This window comes from Saccopteryx leptura, chromosome 1, assembly GCF_036850995.1.
Source record: "Saccopteryx leptura isolate mSacLep1 chromosome 1, mSacLep1_pri_phased_curated, whole genome shotgun sequence".
In the NCBI taxonomy this organism is placed as follows: Eukaryota; Metazoa; Chordata; class Mammalia; order Chiroptera; family Emballonuridae; genus Saccopteryx; species Saccopteryx leptura.
In genome coordinates this window covers 196,298,433-196,310,598 of record NC_089503.1, presented here as the reverse complement: position 1 = coordinate 196,310,598, position 12,166 = coordinate 196,298,433, and the positions used below count along the sequence as shown (strand labels likewise).

At 46.0% G+C, this 12,166-nt stretch overlaps 1 protein-coding gene across 1 annotated transcript in view; it reads left to right on the top strand.

Annotated features, from left to right (window-relative positions):
- LOC136405163 (bifunctional heparan sulfate N-deacetylase/N-sulfotransferase 4) overlaps positions 1 to 12,166 on the top strand; it is a 165,303-nt gene that overhangs the window by 87,315 nt on the left and 65,822 nt on the right. Inside the window, exons 3-4 of the mRNA XM_066384255.1 lie at positions 3,346 to 3,433; positions 10,480 to 10,634. Coding sequence (XP_066240352.1) covers positions 3,346 to 3,433; positions 10,480 to 10,634 — 243 coding nt within the window. The remainder of the gene's footprint in view (positions 1 to 3,345; positions 3,434 to 10,479; positions 10,635 to 12,166) is intronic.

Below are 12,166 nucleotides of genomic sequence, written 5' to 3'. Positions count from 1 at the left end.
GACCTTGGGCAGGGAGCCCCATCTTAGACCCTGGGCTGGGAGCCCTGTCTTAGACCCTGTGGAAGGCCGGTGGTGCTGTGGCCATGCAGGCTCCCACTGGATCCAGGCCCACCGTACAGGAATGTGGAGCCGTTGGACAGTGGGCCATTCCATTTATTAGAGTCTTGCAACGGCAGACAAGCAGGCAGGGAAAACCGCTTCCCTCTCCCTCTCAGGACTCATCAGCAAACAGACCAGGGGTGGGGGACCCCTTCTCCAGCAAACAAGGGCCCCTCCCAATGGCAGCAGGCAATCCGCATTTTACCATCTACCGCCCTGAGGGCGAGCGCCTGCAGCCTTACACAGACTATAGCCTTGGTGCTGCCCCCTGCTCATGCACCAGTCAGGCAAAGTGCAAGCGAGCCAGCCTCACACACTTGTAGCACACTTGTTTGCCCAGCCCCCTGCCACAGGCTCAGCCGGCCTCCTGGGGAGAAGGTGCTTTCCTGGGAGGAGACGGGGTTGGTTTCCCCCAGCACCTGCCCCAGCGCCCCCAACCCCACCACACTGAACACCAGAAACCCGAGTCAGGGCGGAATCACTGCCCCGTCCATACCCACACAGGCCTTCACAGCACACTGTCCCCTCTCTCTTGTCCCTGGACCACCTGCCGGAGCCTGCATTTCACATCCCGGCCGAATGCCCCAGGAACCTCCCAAATCTCTTTCCCGCGCCCTCTCGGGTTTTTCTACAATTCCTTCTCACCAGGCAGGCGGAGGAATCCGTTCCTCGGGACAGCGATTCTCAGCCTTCGTTGTCTCCTGGCACGTAAACTAATTACTAAAATTCTTTGGCACACCAGAAAAATATATATACTTTTGGCCTTCTGACAAAAAAAAAAAAAAAAAAAAAAAAGGTATCATTTTGATCCATTTGCACCAGACGGCTATTGTTGTGTGGCTGTTCTCATTTTTTGTTTGTTTGTTTGTTTGACAGTCACAGGGGGAAGTGCCCCTGATTAAAGAGTCAGGTAAAAATTCTCAGAACACCTCGTGGAAAATCACTGCCCGGTGAGATGAAGCAGAAATGGCGTGTCAGGAAGATGCCGGGTCCTTCCTGACACCTGCCGGTGCCCCTGGCCCTTACGCCTGGCACACGCTCCCAGAGCCCCGTGCTGGGCCTCTCCTTCCCACAGAGCAACTAAACTACCCCTTTTCCAGAGATTTCCCTGGGCCTCACCGCCCTTCCCGCGGAAACGTAGGTCCCTAGGCCGCCCTTCCTCCAGCAATAGCTTGTCATTGTTTTTGCACCAGCAATAACAGCTGGCAATTAAATAATTATCTGACAGTGTTGCCACAGGAATCACTTATGTTTCTCAATATAAATAGGTTCTGCCTGACCAGGCGGTGGTGCAGTGGTTAGAGCAGGGGCCTGGGACCCTGGAAACCCCGGTTCAAAACCCTGAGGTCACCAGCTTGAGCACAGGGACAGTGCAGCGATCAAACCAGAAAGCCAGAATAAGGGGGACCTCCCGGAGAGAGGCCGTGCGGTGGCTTGGTGTTAAAAGACTATTTACACGGGACTTGTTACCAGTCCTCTCAGCTGGTCCACCAGACTTGACATGTACCTCCACCTTTTTACATCTTGAACTTGTTCTTTTGTTTTTGTTTTTGTTTTTTACGGAGACAGAGAGAGTCAGAGAGAGGGATAGACAGGGACAGACAGTCAGGAACGGAGAGAGATGAGAAGCATCAATCATTAGGTTTTCGTTGTGACACCTTAGTTGTTCATTGATTGCTTTCTCATATGTGCCTTGATCGTGGGCCTTCAGCAGACTGAGTAACCCCTTGCTTGAGCCAGATACCTTGGGTCCAAGCTGGTGAGCTTTGCTCAAACCAGATGAGCCCGCGCTCAAGCTGGCGACCTCAGGGTCTCGAACCTGGGTCCTCTGCATCCCAGTCTGATGTTCTATCCACTGCACCACCACCTGGTCAGGCGAACTTGTTCTTTTTCAGGAATAGGCGTTTCACAAAACCAAGTCCAACAGATGGATCTATGTTTGTTGGTTTGTTTTTCCTGTTCCAATTTTATTGATAATATTGAAACCAGATCGGTCAGGATTGTACCCAGTATAACCATGGACAGTCGCTGACTCTAGAGCTCACCAACCTGTTAGTGATTTGGTTGTTTTTTTTTTTTCTTCCCCTTGGTTTTTTTTTTTTTTCTTTTTTCTTTCATTAAACTAATTTGAAAGAGAGTACTCTTGATTGGTGGGAAATAAATACTAGTTAGGTTCACAAGTTTTGAAGCAAACTCTCAGATAAGATGCAACAGAAACTCTCCACACCTCTGGGTCTTTGCTCACCTCGCCCCAAGTAGAGGAATCACCAGGAAGCTGTCTTATTAATACTCCGACTTTGAAATGAGTGTCTCATTTCTGTCAGAACAAAATAAGCCCTCTTTAAAAATCTATATTTAAAAAAAAGTGGAAAAAAGTAGCTGAATCAATAAGCCAACTAACAAAGCCCAAGGATGTAAGAGTTCTGGGTTATGCAGCAGGTGCAAACACCCGACCAGTGGGCAGAAAACTTGCAGGACGGGGTGTGACTGTGGGATATGATCCGTAAATTCTTACCCTGTCTGAAGTAAAAAAAGTCACAGGGACTAATTACAAATGAAGAAATTAGGGGAACTGGGGCCACATGTAGAGGTTGTTTTTTTTTTTCTTCCTAAAATTGGCCATCTGGGTCTTACCTGCCCTGTCTGTTCATGTCTCAAGATTTGCAATCAGCATCCTACGTAAGAGATGCTGCTCTCTAGTTTGCAAAGTAAAACCAACGTTTTTTTAAACTCAATAATCAGGCCTTTTAGAATGATCGAGGCAGTCAGCCCAGTGAGAGAAAATACTCACATTTCAGCAACTCAAAGAGAGTTACCTTCCTATTCCCTACCAGCAACTACAGGACTTGTCTACATAGCTAGTCATTCTGAAAAAAAAAAAAATTCTCCAAGGAAATAAGTTGAATGATTTGGAATTCCAGAAATCTTGCACAGACAGGAAAAGGGACGCCAGCTCTCTGTGTGTTAGGGAACTGCCTCTGGGTGACCTAGACTGTGCTCAGGACTTAACTGCTGCTGAACTTGGTCAACTTCCATAAACAATGTCACCAGAGTGACTGGATACCTGACTGAGGACTAGCACTTAATGGGAGCCCATTGGAAAAAAAAAAAAAAAAAACTAAAACAAAACCCCAAAGCAAGGCCGTTTCCATGTTGTTCCCCTCAAGCATCCACATTTGAAAAAGAGGCATCCCACAGCTTCCTATTTATTCTTCTAAAACCATGTTAATTTCTTATTTATTTCAGGCATTACTAGAGACCCAAAATTTACTGCGCTCTCAGGTTGCAAACTTTACCTTCAACCTTGGATTTTCAGGGAAGTTTTACCACACAGGTAAGAAGGGGCTTGGTGTCCTCACAGCTCCCTGTAGACAGGAGAGCAGGGGGCACCCGCGCCGTGGGGCCGGCGAGCAGGACGGCCAGGCTCACCGGTTGATCGCGGGGGGAGCCCGGGCGCATTCTAAGGGGACCAGGTGCAACGTCAGTGTGCTGGCTTGCTGGACAGATGCGCTTTTAGGAGCAAGGGCAGGAGAGGAGGAGCTCAGTGGAAAAAGCCAGAGCCGCTGGGCAGGCGTTACTGCACGCCTTGAGTTCCTGCCACCGTGTGAGCGGACAGCACAGTGACCCCTGGACACTCGTGACAGTGGACACTGGTTTTAGATTGTCGGTAGTTGAGGTGACAGTTTTGTAAACTATTATTTTTCTTTGGAAAAAAAAAACAATATTTGTTAATGAGAGAGGAATTTTATAGCCTCAGTGAAAATGAATGGATTGGAAAGGTCATCCTTTCCAATGGACCTTCCCTCAAAGACGTTGTTGAGAATTTGGCCCAACATGCAATAAAGCCGTCACAATCAGGCTTGCAATTTTTTTATCTTTTTTTATTTTTTGCCATCTCCATCCGGCCTCAGTTGTGCGTCCGTTCACATCTCAGCCATGCCACAAGTTCTCAGAAGGTGACTGGTGTCCACACACACCTCTGTGTTCTGACACTTGTCACCCTCAGCTCCAGAAGGTGACTCTCATTCTCTGCATCTCAGTATTAACATGTCCAGCAGTCGTGTGGAGAAAGCCATGTGGGTGGCAGCAGTTCACAGGAGAGCAGGATCTGTCTCACAGCAATGACACAGACAGCCCACGGGGTGTGTTAGAGCCTGTTTCCAGGCAGCACACCTGCTGGCTGCAGCTTTCTGGACACCCTGGTGTGAGTCCGCGCTCCCTTCACATTGTGTGGTGTTACCTAAGCACGCCTGTCATTTGTTGACTCATTAAACATGTCCCGTGCAAAGCTATCTTTACTGATCATAGATGCAGCTCGTTGACCCAAAGAGGCGTTTTACAATGTTTTCCCCGAAGAGGCTTGGCAGGACTAGTTAGCGTGTTGACGCAGCGACCTCGTCTTGACTTTTCTTTCATGCTTTTTCTCCCCTCATGCTTTGAAACCCGGAAAGCTGTTTAAAGAGATGGAAGGGAAATTAGTATTTGAACCCAGCTGATGAATCACATGATTGCCTGTTTTAAAAGGACCCTCTGCAGAGAGAGATTGGGGTCCTCCTACCAGCACGGGCAAAGCAGTTCCAGCTTACCATTTGAAAACGGACCTGGTTTTGTAAATCTTCTTCAAGGCACCCCCCCACCCACCCACCCCAGAGAAACAAGTTCAGGTCTCCAAAGCTCTGACAATGATGTCAGAAAGCACATGGCTCTACAGGCTGTGTCTACTCACGCATGCACAGGAAAAACACGGATGGTTTGGCATGCTCACATGAACACGACGACTGTGCCTCACATAGCTGGGTAGTAGTGTCAGTAAAGCCGTCCTTGGGGCTGAAATATATCTGGATCAGTGCTCAGCTTTCATTTGCTTTTCATACCCAGGCCGGCCCGATGGTCCCAGCTTGTGTTGACAGAGCTCATCTCTCATCCTTTCTCCGTTATAGCCCTGAGCGCATGCGCTGTGCACATCCCCCAGGAAACGCACGGCAACAACTTAGTATCACAAGGACCGTTATTCGAGGAGGATAAAAAAAAAATTACATTTTAATGATATCTCTGAAACAGACCGCCTCGAGCCTGTAGGTTGGCGCTAACCTAACAGAAAGAATGGAAGGAACCCTCTATTATGCTGTGGTGATAGCACACGTTACAGATTAAGCAATATATTGTATATATATATAAATTTGTAAGTCTGGGGAATTTCATTTCCTTCCCAAAATTATCCAACTCTGATCTGCTACGTTCTGAAAGGCACCCATCATGTACGTCCAGGGTGCTGCTGTATCGTACAGAGCTCACTCTCATTCACTCGAGCCCACAGTACCCCCTACCCCACCCAGCGGCTTTCCTGCATGGAGTTTTACGTGTGTAGCTGTGAGCCTTGTCACAGGACTGTCCGTTCACTCCCAGGATGATCTGACGTCCCCGCTGCACCTTGTGCCGTGCTGAGTGACGGGCCGCACTGTTCCGAAGACATTTAATCACACACGCCCAGCGCTGCAAGGGCAGAGCCCGCCTGTCTGAGGTGGCTTCCCTGACGTGTAGCTCCCCTGCCTTCTCCTCTGCTCGCATGCTGAAAACAGTCCCCCCAAACCGACACGTGGCTGAGCCTTCCCTTAAAGGCCAGCCCCTCGCAGGCGCCAAATTACAGGAGGAAGGACTTGCCATGGATTAAAAAGGAAAAAAGAAAAAAAAAAAAAAAAAAAAAAAAAAAAAAAAAAATATATATATATATATATATATATATATATATATATATAAAGTGTGGAGTTGTGAGTAAAATATTTCAGTCTGGAAATATTCTGGCTGCTCGATGAAGGCGTGAGGGCTTTGCAGCCTGGGGGGGGGGGGGGTGGCGCCTTCTAGCCGGAGGAAGGGCTGCAGGTGATTCTCATAGGACAGGACTTCCAGAGGTGACAATCCCTGCTCTTTCTAATCAATAATCCATTGAACACGACTCATTCAGTGACTTCGTGAATAACATTGGCAAATCAGGTTAGGACTGGTCTTTTCCCGTTAGAGTTCACTTTACAAAGAAAGACTTGATCTAAAACGATCAACTTTGAACCTAAAAGTGAAACTAAGAGTTACATTTTTTCTCCTTTGTTTGTATATTTGTTTCTGTTTTGTTTTGTTTTGTTTTGTTTGCTTTTCTGTGTAAAGCATTGGTTCCAAGATCAGCTTTTGTTCAGATCCGTGCTCTGACGTTCCGCTTGCTGTGGGACCCTTTATACCTGAACTCCTGCCTTCTCCAGCAGGAGACTCACGATGCTAGAATGGCACGTTGTGAGTGCTAGGGGAGCATTTATGATTATTACTTTTAGAAGTGTTATATATATATAAAACTTTATATATATATAAAATATTATCAAAAATAAGCCGTGAGCAAGTCACATGTCTCTGGGTTTTATATATTTTGGAAATATTGACAGCTTTTCATTAATTTCTATGTCAACACAGTTATTTTTATTTAGTATAATATTCAAAATCAGTTTATTCTCTACCCAACTTTGTGCAACCTTACCAGGTTCAGTGTGAAAAGAAAATTAGAAAACATCTTCTTATCATTCAGGAATGACAACACTCCTGTGTGATGAGCAAACCACAAGCTGGACACTTGTACAACCGCGATAATGCAGGCACGGGAGTTGTGTATAGCTTACCTCCGTGGTAAATGGCACCTTACGGGAATTAACCAATAGCCCAGATCTTGTTAAAATCACTCTTCTTGTGGCAGACTTTGAGAACTGATAGAAACACACTCATATCCCATGACACACATCTATCAAAAGTGAAAACAAAGAAATACATTCTCCCGTTGTTTACTTCGGAACTGAAACAGTTCTTATTTCCTGGGCGTCAAGGAAAGTAAAAGGAAGCAACTTTTAAATGAGAACAAAAACACTCTGTTTCTAACTAATGGCAGTGTAGACTTGAATGTGAATCAGGTGAGGAGCCCAAATAGGCTCAGTTTGACCCCAAAGACTTCCACGGTCTGTAACTTGTGTTAAATATGAGCACGAACGAACCACCAGCTGTATTCTCACGTGGAAGTTAAGTACCAAGTCTGTGTAGAAAAATAGGTTGACAGTGAATGAGAATTGAACAATTTCATTCAGCTGGATCTGATAACATCGGAAGTTCTGCTTTGCAAGTCAAGTCCCTTGGGCGTGACTTGGTGTCACTAGGCGGCCTCCGGGGTCGGGACCTGGCCTGGCGTGGCTTTGGATCACACCACCCATGTCAAGTACCCCACCGACGAGATGTTAACCCACGAGGCGGAAGAAAGAGATTTGAACAACCACTCTCAGCCTTGTGGGCAGTGTTTATACACTAACACGTTCTCTGGTGTACAAATCAGTAAGATTTTTATACGGCAAAGCATCTGCTTATAGCGGTAGTCTGCGAAAGTTTCCTTCGATTAAGGATGCCCCCTCCTGCACCCACAGTAGCTGTCAGGGTGTGGGAAGGCTGTGGTGCCCTTTCTCAAACATTCCAGATTCCAAGCCCAGAGGATGGTGGCAGACGTATCATGTCATTCATTGCATGTGACATGAAGTAGCTTCCTAATCTCTGCCCCAGTCGGCCATGACCACGGCCATGAAAAATACTCGGTCCTTAGCAAAGACACTTCCTGCTTGAAGTCCATCTGAGGATGTGTGATCCACTTTTCTTCATTCAGATCTCAGTATTTGAGATTCCTGAGAGGTTAATAGAAGTCAAGGAAGTAAAAGTCTGTAGCACTACCATTTTAAAGAAAGGTAGCAAAAAATTAAGAATTCCTGTCTGCTCAATCTTATTCTTAGGACTTCTTTGTGTCCCAAACCTGTTTCCTCTTTGTGTAGGAACAGTCGTTATAGTGGTGACAGCACCCCAAACTCAGAGCCTGGGGGGCCCTCACACACTTCGAGGACGGTGGCTTGTGGACGACCCCCCAGGGACTGTACAGACACTGATACACTCATGCTAAGTCAGCGTGCACTTAGCAGACCATGGAAGCTCTGGCATCCACTGCCTTGCAGACTAAACTCAATCACTTACTCTTTACTGCTCTAGGGCGCAGCCAGCACCCTGCAGGCGAAAGGGGTCCAATCCCTGACGGTCAGAAATGAATCGTCTAGGCAGGGAATGTCTTGGAGAGCATTTAAAAATATATACATATAGAGCGTTGCAAGTAAAAAGACAGCGGATATTATTTTAAAGAGGAAGAGATCCTAATACAGGGGTCTCAAACTCGCGGCCCGCGGGCCGCATGCGGCCCGCCGAACAATTTTGTGCGGCCCGCAGACTAATCCACGAAGTTTAAAATATTTCGGATAAAATTAAGTAAGCCTAGGGACCTACTTGTATTTTTCATTTCTCTAGCATCTTAGCTAGATATTAGCTTAGTTAACAGCAGTTGTGAGGCGAACTACAGTTTCTGGTCGTTTTGTGACACTGAGTAAACTGCATGTACGATTGTGCTTGTTGTACTGATTTTTTTTTTGTTTTCTACTGCAGTGAGAAAAGTGTTGCATAACAGTTGCCTTTTGTAGACCTAGTGCGGCCCGCCGAACGGCTGTGATCTTGCTCTGCGGCCCACATGCTGAGTTGAGTTTGAGACCCCTGTCCTAATAGCTATGACTGTGCTACTCTCTGCAAGTACCGGACTGAGCGCTTGAACGCATCGCTCTCCTGTGTCCCCAAAGAGACGCTGTGCCACACCTATTTATGTCCCCACTTTCAGACCAGGAAATGGAGCCTCAGGAAGGTTCCTTTCCAAGATCACATCGTCAAGTCAAACGGGAGAAGGAGGCTCTGATCCTGGTTTTGATCAACACCAACTATACTGCTCACAAACGTTAGGGGAGATTTCAAGATGAATATGAAGCGATAAAAAAAAAAAAGCATTTGATCCTTTTTGGTTAAACAAGAACATCAGAAAAGCAAACAACAAGTCCATGAAAGTTGTTCCATGATGCAGATGAGATGCAAAACCAACTTCTATGTCCTTGGTGAAAATGCACCAGACAAAAGGATGAAAATACAGGAGTGGCTGCACGTCCCCTGATCCCTTAATTTTTGTGAGCATAACCGGTCATGACACTTCTTGCAACACAACCAATGGACTCTTGACTGTGGAACCTATGGTAGAACGTTTGGAGAAGATGTCTTTAAAAAATACACTCATGTTTATTTGTTTAATTTAAGTAAAGAATATAAAAGTCAGTCATCCCCCTGAAAATAAAAAAATAAATAAACCAAATAAATACACCTCACTCTCTAAGCCAGGCTGTATTTGGCTTCTCTTATCTTGTGAAGTATTTATAGCCTAAATAGGAATCAATGCTCACGTCATCAATTCAGACCATTTTAAAATCGGGCTGAATGTTGTAAAATTGTACAAATACTGGGAATAATTACATACAGTCAAAACATTCCTTAAAAAGCTGCAACTTAGGGAATTCCCTGAGCCTTAAGTTACTGTTTTCTTTTTATTTTTGTCCACTTTGGCATGACAAGTGGTTTTGTTTTTTTATTTATTGTTTTTGTTTTTCTGTGCATTGGGCACCGCTAACAAATTTTCCTTCTAGAGCATGGGAATTGAGTGGTAGCTTTAAAGTCTCAAGTCGTGTTTCTCATGTGTCAACAGATTCATCGCTTACGTTTGATGAGGTATTGATATCAAAAGGGGAAATGTTCACATTCATAATGTTCAGTTAAAAACGTAAAGACACACAGAAGTATTTATGCAGGATGAGGCTCAACTTGAAAAAAAAATAAGTAGAGAAAGGTTTAAAAGAAAGACACCAAAATATTTCCCCGGGTTTGTCCTAGAACATGGTCTCTGTTTTGTGCTGGGCTCTGAGCCTTGTGCATCACAGGTCTGTGCTCTCCACGTTTCTCCAATTGCGTATATTATTTTTACAATCACAAGAACATTAACAAATTTCATCAGTTAAATTTTAAGCTCAGTGTTAGACTTAGGTCAGGAATAATTTTAAGAGTAAAAAAGAATAGATTAGGATTCTATATGCGTGCACCAAGGGAGAGAATTCTCAGGACATGATTTTAAAACAAAAGCAAACAGTCTAAAACAGAGTTTGTTTTTGTGTTCCCACCATAGGCTAGCAATTCTAAACAATGTCAGTGACTAAATACTCTGATGACCTAATTTCAGCAACTTTTTGTACCGGGAACCACCACACCCAACCACCCCCTGGCCCCTGCCCCCATCCCAACCCCAACCCCGTGGCCTCTGATATAGATTACAGGCAATCTTTTTATTATAACACAAAATTGGATTTGTGCATCAGTGGTAAGAAAAATAACAAAAACCTGACAAACAACCTTTAAGCTACCAGGAAATGATCACTGAGGCCTCTGTAACCTTGCATTTTACAGGGACGGAGGAGGAGGACAAGGGCGATGACCTGCTGCTCCGGTCCGTGGACGAATTCTGGTGGTTCCCCCACATGTGGAGCCACATGCAGCCCCACCTCTTCCACAACGAGTCCTCTCTGGTGGAGCAGATGGTTCTCAACAAGGAGTTTGCGCTGGTGAGCACACTTTACTGCAGCGTTTGTTAAACCAGGAGCCACCGTCCACTGGTGGATTGCAGCGTCAATTTATTGCGTTAAATCCAGTAGAACAGGAAACAACAGAGAGTGTATCTCATGGGCTAAGGGTACACATTGCTTTATGTCATTTTGTTTCAGGTGTGTGTGTGTGTGTGCATGTGCACGTGTGTGTTCTGGGCCGTGATGTGATGATAGCAATTGTATTTTTAAAAGCAGGCCGTTGTCAGAAGGCTGCCCTGTCCTGTCTTATGGAAGGGTTATTCTTGCATCCATGAAGGAGAACAATACTACTTTATTGTATTCCTGGTACATGCATATGACACTTAGCATTTGTTGCGGGAGTCATCAGAGCAATGGCCTCAGACCAGTGGTTCTGGTGGCCTACTGTGTCTGCTTTTACTCAGAAGACTTTCTACAGGAGGTCTGGAGATTCTGATCCAGCCCATTGTCAGAGGGCCTGAGCATTTGCGTGTGTGACGAATTGTCAGATGACGTGTGTTAACCTAAAAAAGAAGAAGCCGACATGAAAGACAACAAGCGCTCATCTGAGATCCAAAGAGACCAGCTCTTTGGGAAGCTCTGATTCAGGCAAAAGCCTCAATAGTGCTTCTATTAGGGGACCAAATGAGAGGGATGTTTATGAGAGAGGGAAGGGGGCAATTACAGGAAGGTCAGTGCCGATCAGCCAAGAAAGCGGTGCTGATTGTAAGTCGGGCAGTCGTGGTTGGCAGTCACTTTCAGTCTGGTAATCACGTCACAGTGGTTGCTGGTGATAGTTCAACACCAACAGGGTTCCCCAGCTTGGGGTACCATGGAGGAAGACATTTCATTTGGTGCAGAACAGCTCCATTGTGATAGAACAGGGTGGTGGAAACAGCGCCGCTGGGAGGCAGCCCTGGGCAGCTGGAAGCAGCTCTGTTCCGTGCCCGTCAGCTTTGCTGCACTGGTCTGGTCTGCCCCATTCTGTGCCAGCCTGCCCTTACCTGGGCTGATCTGCTCTGCTCCACGAGACATCTTCAGTGTTTCAGCTCAGCCAGGGACATGCAGTCTTTGGTCTTCCATGGAAAGGGACAATGCACTTCCAGAGCCAGAGGGGAGCTGGTTTAGATGGACAGGAAATCCCCACCACTGGCCCCTGCTTGGTTCCTCCGCATGCAAATGAGGACTCCAAATCCTTGAAGTTTGATTGGTCGAAAAGTACTGACTGTCCTAATGGTCAGAATAGATCTGTTTCTTGTTGGTGGGTGAAGAAGCCGATGGCTATAGCTGCACAGCTCCGATTGGATGGGAAAAGCCTCCACTCCATTGGTTGAAATAGGATCCCAGGGACTCCTTTATAAGGGCTGCTCAGATGGCAGGCTCTGTTTTTTTATTTGAGCCCAGTTAGCCACCAGGAGCCCTTCTTAGCAGGCAACTTTATTCTCGGGATCCAGTCATCCGTACTGTATTCATTATAGACCTGCTTTCTTGTTATCTCTGCAACGTTCTTTGGGACACAGACTTCTTGAGTC